Source organism: Lampris incognitus, chromosome 11 (assembly GCF_029633865.1).
Source record: "Lampris incognitus isolate fLamInc1 chromosome 11, fLamInc1.hap2, whole genome shotgun sequence".
Taxonomy (NCBI): Eukaryota; Metazoa; Chordata; class Actinopteri; order Lampriformes; family Lampridae; genus Lampris; species Lampris incognitus.
In genome coordinates, this window is record NC_079221.1 from 31139317 (window position 1) to 31151546 (window position 12230).

Genomic DNA, 12230 nt, shown 5'->3' on the forward strand with positions numbered 1-12230 from the left:
GCTGAGATTGTTCAAAGACCATGTCAGCTCCTGGGAATTAAGAAAACACGCACTACACCTTATAATCCCAAGTCGGACGGAATGGTTGAACACTTTAATCGCACCCTCATTGACCAGCTGGCCAAATCATTGCTCGCCTGTGGTGGTGAGTGGGACGATTATCTGAAACAGGTGGCTTTCGCCTATAGCACATCTGTTCATACCTGCACCAACTACACTCCGTATTATCTAACTCACGGACGGGAGGCTCGTGTTCCAGTGGATGTGTTGGTGCCATCTCAGTTGGTGCGTTCGGATTTACCTCTTTCTCATGCTGACTTTGTGGCCTCTCTGGCAGAGAGGCTGGAGACTGCTTTTGCTGGTGCCAGGCAGGGTGGCGCTGACGCTCACGAGAAGCAGAAGTTGTACTATGATGGAACGGTCCGTCACCAGTCGTATGCAGAAGGGGATCTGGTATGGCTGCATAATCCGACAGAGGACCGTACGAAACTTTCTCCCCACTGGAAGGGGCCCTACAGGGTCCTGTCTGTGTTGGGCTCTGAGGGTAAACCTGGACTCACCTATCATATTGGCAGCCCTTTGGACTTTGATGGACAGGGGCAGGTCGTCCATTATGATAGACTGAAACCATACACACTACCGATGGCTGCTGGTTTTTCAGATAGCCTGCCGGCTTCTCCTCTTCATGCTCCCTCGCTGCTGGATGAGGGGTCACCAGAGAGGGGCTTTGTGGCTGAGGAGCCGCTGGCCTCTGGTGACACAGGGACTGTTCGGATTACAGGCACCAGTGAGCCACTACAGACTGTTGCTCGTTCTGGGAGGATTGTGAGAAAACCACTTCGTTTCAAGGACTTTGTCACATTTGGTTAGCTGTTTGAAAAACAAAAAACATCACAGACAAGTCAATATGACTGTTGGAATTTCTGTTGAATGTTTGTCGGGGTCACTTGACATGTTTTTTTACTGTGATGGTACATTTTTTTCTTCTCATATGTATTTAGTATGTCTGGATGCTATGGTGTATCAGAACTTTCCGGTGTACGTGGGGCATAGTGTGGCATACTTTATTGAGACTGTGCAGTGACGTGAGGGATAACATGCATAATGTTATTGTTAAGATTTTGTTTTATGGTGTTGGGTTCCTTCTGGGGTTCGCAGATTGATATCCACTTTTTTGGTTTCAGTGTGTGTTTTCTGCTTTATATATGTATATTTAGGAGGACAGGTTGATAATGTTTTGGACAAGCCTGTGTTTTTTTGCACTTATAGTGTTACTGTTTTGAAACGAGGACGTTTCTTTTTGTAGGAGGGGAGGTATGTAACCTATTTTTCTGGACTTAGCCTGTTAGTGATTTTAAGTTCCTGTTATAAGCTGTTGCCACAGTATATGCCTTGAGCTCTTATTTTGAAGGCTGAAGAGAGAGCGGAAGTACTGTACGCAGTGTTGTTGCTGTGGAGTTCTGTTGGGGGAAGAATCCAAATAAAGTGTTCCTCGTGTGAAAGTGGATCCTCCATATTTGTTATTTTATAGTTTCATACAGTATAGGCGACTTCTACAAACCCTCGGCTGCATTAATGTAACCGGTTCTTGCCTGGTGCGGGATTCGATACGGGGTGTACTGCACCACAAGGCGACGTCACTAACCGCTCGGCTAAAGGGTCAGACCCGTTAGCTAGGGACTAACGTGTCTTATTAGTAGTTTGCAGTCGTCACCTTCCCCGGAAGCGCGCCCTCACCCTTTGTCTTTCCGCGCTCCGAAGAGACTTCTGAGGATCTGCACACTTCCGGATCCCACCGCTGCCACCAATGTAACCGGTTAGTTTCTTGCCCGGTGCGGGATTCTATACGGGGTGTACTGCACCACAAGGCGACTAATCGCTCGGCTAAAGGGTCAGACCCGTTAGCTAGGGGCTAACGTGTCTTATTACTAGTTTACACTAGGCTATTAGCATCAAAGAACACAAAAATGAGCCCTCCTCCTCGCCCTCTATCTGATCCCTGATATGAATGAATAGCCTACAAATTTGACAAGGGTGAAAAGAAATATCAGTCTCGGCCATCTCCTATCAGGCTGCTATAGCCTACTCTCACTGGAGACATGCGTCATTCAACCAATCTGAAATGGCAATCACTCCGTGGACAGACTGGTAAATAAAACTTTATGGAAGAGGGGTACTGGCGGGGAAAAATACTATGAAAACAAACGAAATTCGTTTTATAAGCCCAGTATGTAGGGGCAGAAGCAGTGAAAAAATATGTCAAAATGCAATTCCTGTCGGCCAATCAGGCAAGAAAAATGAAGGAACAGGCGATACCTTTCAGATGCACTTTTACACAACCGATCAAAAAAGACAGAAAATGTGCCCGATCCCCTCCCTCACCTGGCTAATATCCTACTAGTAGCCTACATATTTCATCGATCATATCCTAATCTAACCGAGAATATGGGATGGAGCAAACAGATTGTCGATGTAGACTACTCGCTGCTGTGTTTTTAAAGTTTTATTTACCAGTCTGTCCACGGAGTGATTGCCATTTCGGATTGGTTGAATGACGCATGTCTCCAGTGAGAGAGTAGGCTATAGCAGCCTAATGGGAGATGGCCGAGACTGATATTTCTTTTCACTCTTGTCAAATTTGTAGGCTATTCATTCATATCAGGGATCAGATGGAGGCGAGGAGGAGGGCTCATTTTTGTGTTCTTTGATGCTAATAGCCTAGTTATACAAGTGGGGGAAAACGTTGATCTAAAGACAGAATGATATCGCCAACGTCTGTTCTTTCATTTACCACAACTTGTGATTCCTCAGATGGCCTCACTTCATGAGTCATTAGGCTAAAGGCCTATTGCTGATTTAAATTTCAAAATATCGTAAAAAGATGAGTTGCAGGTTCGTTCCATCCACATTAACCATCCAAACGGGTAGTGTGCAGACTACCCGGTTAATGTGAATTAGTTCTATCCACATTAACCGCCCAAGCGGGTAGTGTGCAGACTACCTGGTTAATGTGCAGATAACCCGTTCTGGCGGGTAATGGGCACATTAACTGCACCGTTGGGTAACCTGCACATTAACCGGGTAGTTTGCACATTAGCTGTGGTGTTCCCAACACAGAATATTAACCCGTGTGGGTTGGTTGCTTTTGAATGTGCACAGACCAATGTGATTGGTGCTGAATGAGGTGGAGGTCAGCTATTGGCTGTTCCTGAAGAGTATATAAAGCAGAATCGCCACCAGGGCGTCCTCTTGGTACTCCGCTCTACTCGGGATAGCTAGGTTGTTACAGCGTAATAATAAATATACTACGTTACTGTCATAAGTCTGCCGTGTGCACTTTCCAGTTATCTACTTAAACAGTTTAGAACAGTATTAGTGTTTCATACACCACAGTTTGGCGACGAGGATGGGATGTTTAAGTTGGAAGTCACAGAGTTAGCATGTCAAGCAGCGCCAGCGAGGCAGAGGTAAACGACGAACAACCAGGGAGACGTTCGGTGAGTGAAAGGACCGTCGAACAGAAGATGGCATTCGGTAAGCCAGAAGATTTCCACTTCAAGGAAAGTGAGGAAAGTTTTGATAGTTATCGCCAGCGGTTAGAGCAGTACTTCGCAGCAAATTGATTGGGCACTCGAGATGAGAAAACCAAAGCGGTATTTCTTACGGTAGTAGGAAATTGGGCACATAGCTTGCTGATGGATTTGTGTGCACCAGATAAGCCATCGGGTAAAACATATGAAGTACTGGTGGGAATGCTAGAAAAGCACTACATCCCGAAAACCAACTTTATTGCCGAGAGATGCAAGTTTCACGGAAGAAACCAAAAGGAAAACGAAACAATAAGAGTACATTGCAAGTTTGAGAAAGATAACAGCCACATGCAAATTTGGAACATTTTTAGATGAAGCACTGCGTGATAGGTTTGTCTGTGGAGTTAAGAGCAGTGAGCTAAGAGATCGGTTACTCAATGCTGCTCACACAAAATACTTAACGTTACAGCTCGCAGTTGAAATGGCGCTGTCTTTTGAGGTAACAAAAGCAACAGTGCGCAACAGTTTGCACAGAAAGGCTATAAAGCTAATGTAGTAGAAAAGAAGACTAACCTAAAGCATAGAGAGGCTACGGTAAAGTCTACAGCTAATGGAAAGCCCTGCTATCGCTGCAATGGAAAAGGCCACAGACCGGATGAATGCAGGTTAAAGGACGCAGTGTCACCAGTGCAAGAAAAAGGGACACATCGCAAAAGCATGCCGTTCACCTAAAGAAGGAAGCTATGGCAAGGCATCGAAAGGGACCAGGCATTTGGAATGTTGCCACGCTCTCCAGCACGGGACATGTACAAATTCCAGCGCTATCAAGCAGCAGGGAAGACTTGGTTGCAATGCTCCCAAGCACGTGGACCAGAGCAACGCTCACAGTCTTCGGGCAGATGGAGATCCTATCCAGCCTCAGCTCTGCAGTGCCAGAGACGACTGCTGTGTGCCGACAAGGTGCATGGTGGATGCTGTACAGAACATTGACACTGGTCAGACATTGGACAGTGGAGGGGCCGAACTTTTTGCAATGGACACGGGTAAAGGTGACATTGTGAAACCCTACTATGTGTATGTCAGTGTAAATGGTACAAGGGTGAAAATGGAGGTAGACACTGGCGCAGCCGTGTCAGTGATATCTGAAACTCTACTTAAACGCAGGTTTAAAGATGTGAAACTTAGTCCTGCAAATTGTGTGCTGAAAACCTACAGTGAGGAATTATTGCCGTTGATAGGAAAATTCGCAGCAAAGGTGAAATGCAAGGAACGCTCCGAAAAGCTAGAACTACTAGTCGTGAAAGGAAGAGGTCCTGCATTAATGGGCAGAGATTGGATAAGTCAATTAAAGCTAGACTGGTCAAGAGTCAACAGAGTGGCTCCTGATACAGGGGATGATGTGTGTGCCAGACATGCATCAGTGTTCAAACCTGAGCTAGGCAAGTTAAAAGGTAATGAAGCCAGACTACATGTAGTTCCAGATGCAGTGCCCAAGTTCTGTAAGCCTAGAAACGTGCCTTATGCATTAAGAGAAGCCGTAGAGAGAGAACTGGCAAAATTTGAAGCTGAAGGTGTCATCTCACCCATTAATTACAGTGAGTGGGCAGCTCCAATAGTTTGTGTGCCTAAAAAGGATGATAGTGTGAGAATATGTGGAGACTACAAGGTCACCATCAGTCCATGGTTGAATGTGGAACAGTATCTACTACCCAAAACCCAAGATTTATTTGCTAAACTAGCAGGAGGTCAGCAGTTTACCAAATTAGACTTGTCGCAGGCTTATCAGCAAGTTCTGTTAGAGGACAATTCAAGACATTACCTAACTCAACACACACAGAGGGTTGTATCACTACAATAGGTTACCCTACAGTGTTGCTAGCGCCCCTGCTATTTTTAAAAGATTATGGATCAGGTTCTTCAGGGCATGGAAGGGGTCATCTGTTATTTAGATGACATCTTAATTACTGGAAAAGATACAGAAAGGCACCTGACTAACTTGAAAGAGGTGCTTAGTAGACTTGAAACTTACAATCTCAGGGTTAAAAGAGAGAAGTGTGCATGCATGCAGAACAGCGTTTCATACTTAGGGCATGTCATTGATGCCAGGGGCATACATCCAATGAAGGAAAAGACAGATGCTATTCAGAGGGCTCCAGTTCCGAAAAATGTAACTGAACTCAGGTCATTCTTAGCTCTGTTAAACTACTATGGGAAGTTTATCCCTAATCTATCTACTCTGATTCATCCAATGACAGCATTGCTGCATAAAGATGCAACCTGGGAATGGTCTTCGAGTCCATGGGAAAGAGTACATCTTGATTTTGCTGAGGACCACAAGCAGATGTTTTTAGTAGTGATGGATGCCTGTGCTAGATGGCCAGAGATAGTTCCCATGACCACTACTACTTCATCTAAGACAATTGAAGCAATGAGAAATTTATTTGCAGCTTATGGGTTGCCTAAAGAGGTTGTAACTGATAACGGACCTTAGTTCGTATCGCAAGAGTTTGAGTCATTTTTGACTAAAAATGGAGTAAAACACATCAAGTCACCTGCATACCATCCTGCAAGTAATGGTTTAGCTGAAAGATTGGTCCAAAATCTTAAGAAATCCCTTGCAAAGAATAGAGCCATTGGTGGTATGACGCTTGAGCACTGTGTAGCAAATTTTCTGATTGGGTACAGAAACACACCCCATACTAAGACAGGAAAGACCCCAGCTGAGCTATTTCTGAGAAGACAGGTGCGAACCAGGCTGTGTCTTATCAAACCAAAGTTCTCTCAGAGAATGCAGACCGAGTCTGAACCAAATCTTCCCCGTGTTAGGTCTTTTAAGGTTGGTCAACACGTATTGGTAAAAAATTACAGGGGAGGGGAGAAATGGTTGAATGGAGTTATAAGTGAAGTGTTGGGTCCTGTCACATACAGTGTTGAAGTACATGGAAATTGTGTGAAAAGACATGTGAACCAGATGTTGGGTGTCAAGGGAAATCCAAATCAGACTCAAATGGACTCTTCTGATAGAGCTTCTTGGGAGATTGATGATTTCAATGCAGACACTGATGTGTCAGAACATCCTGAACCACGGGTTGTGGAAGAACGACCTGTAGAACCACCACCACCAGTTGTGGAAAGGAACACTCGTCCTGTGAGAGACAGACGTCCTCCTGATAGACTGAACTTGTGACTGACATGCAGATTCGTTATTGGAAAAAAAAGAGAAAAGAAATCTGTAATGTAATGTATGGTTACTGTTGAAGAAATACTGTACATGGTTATGAGCTTAAGAGCAAAAAGGATATGTTAGAATCCTAGAAAAAAAAGTTTGAGTTTACAGGGGAGGAGCTGTGGTGTTCCCAAAACAGAATATTAACCTGTGTGGGTTGGTTGGTTTTGAATGTGCACAGACCAATGTTATTGGTGCTGACTGAGGTGGAGGTCAGCTATTGGTTGTTCCTGAAGAGTATATAAGGCAGAATCGCCACCAGGGCATCCTCTTGGTACTCCGCTCTACTCGGGATAGCTAGGTTGTTACAGCGTAATAATAAATATACGTTACTGTCATAAGTGCCGTGTGCACTTTCCAGTTATCTACTTAAACAGTTTAGAACAGTATTGGTGTTTCATACACCACATTAACCGTTTTTTCACATTACCCGTAACATATATATATATATGTATAAAATCCAGTGAGTCAAGTAACTTTATGAGACAGTACAGGCTTGTACTGTCTCATAAAGTTACTTGACTCACAGGATTATTTTGCTCCTTATTTGAGTGTTTCTTTTAACAGAGTTATATATATATATATATATATATTTATAAATATTACAATCTAAAAAAGTGACTATGATGGGAATCCTCAAGAGGGGGATACATGTGTAGCCTGCTCCCTACCAATGTGAGTGACCCTAAAATGTTTTTCACACTGTTTACAAGTTATTTCAATTTTTGGCATTTACCATTTATATTTTCTTATTTGTAACTTCAATTGAAGAAACAAAACAAAAAAAATTCGTCGCACAAACATATTTGACCTTTAGCCCAACCTGTTCAGTCTGAGTATAAAAATATTTCTCTCTGTGTCTCTAGGTCCTATTGTTACCCTCTCCTCTTCTGTGGTGGACTTTGGCTGTGTCGAACAAGGTCAGGAAGTTTTGCGGACACTGGAGCTGATAAATTCATCACCAGCCAGAGCTGTTTACCAATGGGACTTGGATTGCAGTGGCCACAGCATCTTCAGCATACATCCAGCAGAGGGCACTCTGCACCCACACAGCTGTACTCTACTGAAGGTGTTCTACAGGGCCACCCAACCAATCGTGCACTATAGGAGAGTGGCTTGTCTTGTATTACACGGGGTATGAGCTGACACACACACACGCACACACGCACACACACACACACACATGCATACATATGCCTACACATGCTAGTACACTGATAAAATACATGCAACAATTTATACAGACAAAACACACACCTCTTTAAATATATTTAAATATGATTTCTTTAAATATAAATATATAAATATTGTTTCTACTGTCTTTGCAGGTGTTATGTAACATAGCTATACATGTAGCTAGTCATCGCTTTCTCCCATAAACAATAACTTTTCATGAAAATATTTGAAAAGTACACTCTCTACTGCTTTACTGAAATACTGTATTACTGGAAAACAGCATGAAGCAAATTGACATTAACCTTACCTATGAAAAAATTTATATCAATATAGATGTAGGACATTTTTTTTTAATACATACATACAACAGTACAAGCTTGTTTCGTGCGTAGCACACTCATCAGCTGCTAATGCGATTCAACAAAGAAAACACTTTAAAAGAAAGCCTAATGTGTCTACCTTGAACAGTAGAAATGAATTGGCCACCAGCTGTAGACACAGAAAAAATATCTGCTTTGCTATTACAAATAAGCCATTGTCTTTATTACCCCCCCCCCCACACTTTGGGTGATATACAAGTGATAACCATTATTGGATTTGGTATTTTTATGTTTTGCCTGTCTGCTCTTTTGGCTGTGCTCCAGACCCACTCCACTAGATGACGTACATAAAATACTCCAATGGATGTTATTTTATTTTGTTATATTTTAAAAGTATGCTATTCCAACAGTGCCCTGGCCCTTTAAGCCCTTACTTTTTCAAATCGAGCCCCAGTCTCTCCCTCATTGGTTGTAATGTCCCAGATGTTACTTTTTAAATGTTTCATACCCTCCCATTGGTTGCTGTGTGCCGCAACTAGTAGCGTGGTGCAAGGCAACATAGCATTTATTCGCTGGTTTTTTCTTTGTGGTATAGCCAACTTGGCAACTGATGAGTGCGCAACACACTTAACAGGCTTGTACCACTATGAATTAAAGTTTTTTTCCTACATCTATCTTAATATTCCGCCCCTCATTTGTTGAGCACTTTCATCAACACCATTGACAGTTTCCGGAAAAAAAAAATAATATATATATATATATATATATGTGTGTGTGTGTGTGTGTGTGTGTATATATATATATATATATATATATATATATATATTGTCGCAACTACAGGTTGACTTCCTCGACATCTCATTAAACCTTAAAAATGGTACATACAGGCCATACATGAAGCCCAATAATATACTGCAATACGTCCACAGAGAAAGCAATCATCCGCCCTCCATCTTGAAAAAATATCCCAGTGAGCTTAAACAAGAGACTCTCATGTTTATCATCCAGTGAAGCCATCTTTAATGAAGCAGCCCCCCCATACCAGGGAGCCTTACAAACATGTGGATATAATTTCAGAAACAATCCACCACCAATTAGCGACAGCCAGCAACAAAAAACTGCAGCAGAAGGCGGAACATCACCTGGTATAATCCTCCGTACAGCGACTAGGCGGCCTCTAATATTGAAAAACAAATTTTGGAAAAACAAACAAGCTTTTGGATGAGTGCTTTACCCCAGACCATCTATTGAGAAAAAATTTCAACAGGAACACAGTCAAAATGAGTTACAGCTTCATGCCAAATATTCAGCAGGTTATTTCATCCCACAACACAAGCATCATGGCCAAGGCACAGACCCCCTCACCGCAACCAAACACCACCAACTGCAAATGCCGTGTTAAGGCATCATGTCCTCTTGAAGGAAAATGCCAGACAGAGGGAGTCATCTACCAGACATTGGTGACAAGAGAAGACAACTGCAATGTGGACACTTACGTTGGACTAACAGAGGGCCCTTTTAAAATTAGGTTTAACGCCCATATGAGAAGCTTCAGAAATGAACATGCAAAAAATCAACGGCCTTAAGCCGCCACATCTGGTCATTGGTAGACAAGAATATCAGTTATTCTGTCTCATGGAAAATCCTTGCAAAGAGTAATGCATATTCAATTAGCAGTAAAAGATGTAACCTGTGCTTGGCAGAAAAGTATTTTATTAGTTGTAGACCTGCTATGTCCACCTTGAATAATAGAAACGAATTGGCCACCAGCTGTAGACACTGAAAAAATTGCATGGGGCCATTTTTAGATTTGGGAAATGTTCTTAATGTGAGTTTGAATGTACGTATCCAGACCAGTTCAGGTGTGGGAAGATGGCGGCGTGAATTCACGTTCGCAGCGGCCTCACCCAGTACTGGTGTGGGAAGATGACGGCCCGAATTCACATTTGCGGTGGCCTCACCCAGTACCGTTGATGCAGTGTCTTTGTCCACGTCTGCGTCTAAATTTTTTTCTTCATTTGTTTGCTGTGAAAGCTGGTGCTGGATCGGCTGTGAGAGCTTGGTCCTTTGCGCTGTGGGCCCAGGGGCCACGGCCTTGCCTGGAGCTGCACCCGAGGAGGTAACACTGAGGGCAGTTTGACAGGATGCGGAAGCGGGGTAGGCTAAGCTAACTGCTAGTCCATGCTGACTGGCAGTTCTGATAACACCGAGGGTGGTCTGGTGGCAGCCTCACCTGGTGTTGACTGTGGTGTTTTTGATGTCGTCATGTGGAGTGCGGGGAGGTGTGTCAAGGGTGTCTGGCTGGGAGAGCTGGCGCTGGATCAGGTGGGAGTGCTTGGTCTGCTTTGTCCGGTTGCCACAGACACCACGGCCCCTGCCTGGAGCTGTGCCCAAGGAGGAAACACAGAAGGCAATCTGACAGGACACATAATTGGGGGCAGGCTAGGCTAACTTCTAGCCCATGCAGACTGGCGGTTCCCACAGTCATCCTGACTGGCGTTTGTTCCCTTGGACAGTGATTTCTTTTTCTTTTTTTTTAGTTTGGATATAGTATGTGTTAGTTTGAATATGTGTGTTCTTGTAGTGCTTGAATGTGTTTTTGTCTCTATGTTGCACTGCTGTAGGCTAGGGGAAACGGCATTTCATTTCATTTCATGCGCTCACGTACATGAGGTGAAATGACAAAGTGTTCCTGATTCCTGATTAAAGGTACGGCCATGTATAGTATGATGGTAAAAATCCTGAACAAAGAGTTGGACAGGGAGTTATTGGACTGATGCACCCTGGAGAGCCCAACTGGGCTTGGGAGAGAATGTGAAGCCAGTCTGGAGGGTTTTATACAAACCACCGTTAATTAAAAAAGCTGGTGATCTGCAGTGGAGGGTCTTGCATGGCATAGTGGTGGTCAGTGCTTTTATTTCTGTGTTAAACCCTAATGTGAATGACAACTGCCCCTATTGTGCCCGGAGAGTAACAGTTTTTCATTGTTTTTTAGAATGTGTGAGGCTTACACCCCTGTTTCTGCTATTAGAAAATGTATTTAGATCATCTGGGGAAAATTTTTGCAAGCAGAATTTTATTTTTGGTTTCAAATATAGCCAACATGTAAAATATAAATGTCAACTCTTGAACTTCATTGCGGGGCAGGCAAAAATGGCTGTTTGTGTGAGCCGGAAAAAAAGAATCGAAGAGTGTGTACAATGTGATGTTGAACGGTTGTTTACCAGGATGGTCAAGGCCAGGATAAGGGTAGTTTTTAATTATTACAAAGCAATGAAGGCTCTGGACAACTCACAATCATTTGGTGTTTATAAAGGGGTGCTGTGTTCAACCATACAGGATGAGCTGATTTTTGCTGCAGAGCTCGGGTAAAAGGGGTCATATCTGGGGGGTTTTTTGAGTTGTTGTTGAATGATTATTTTTGGGATTGTTAAAATATGCACGTTAAATGTTTGTTTGTAATTTGACAAATCTACTCATGTATTTTCACAATGTGTCTGGTGTGTGTCTGTGTGGGAGTCTATAAACGGCCAAACTAGAGCACTTGGGGCCTTGATTCTTTTTGGAGGTTATTGGGGATGATCAGGGGCACCTATACAAAAATAGCGGAACATTAAAAATATGGATAATATGCGGAATATGCATAAAATATGTGGAATCCCTTCAGAATCCTGAGCAGTTCAACAAGATGGCGGGCTCTGGCTACGTCACGCCTCGGCTCTCCGCCGTTCGCACAAACCTCGCGTTCTTAACGGGTTGCTGGATGGCGGGCGGAGACAGCGAGCGGCGTTGGAAATACAAAGCGTCCGTGAAATAAGCCACAACGTCAGAGTCGCATTTGCATGGGTCGAGCACGGGCGTATATGGCGGCTGTCACGTGAAGTGAACTCAATAAAGTTTTCTGTTTTTCAATGTAAATCAGCGCGTGCGGGCGGTTCGGGTTTTGGCGGGTCTGACGAACAATAAAGTTGTCCGCTG

The 12230-nt window shown here is 43.5% G+C and overlaps 1 protein-coding gene across 1 annotated transcript in view; it reads left to right on the forward strand.

The window, feature by feature from the left end:
- The window catches only part of cfap65 (cilia and flagella associated protein 65), a 46042-nt gene that overhangs the window by 15575 nt on the left and 18237 nt on the right, over positions 1 to 12230 (forward strand). Inside the window, exon 8 of the mRNA XM_056288901.1 lies at positions 7623 to 7891. Within this exon, the coding sequence (XP_056144876.1) occupies positions 7623 to 7891 (269 nt within the window). The remainder of the gene's footprint in view (positions 1 to 7622; positions 7892 to 12230) is intronic.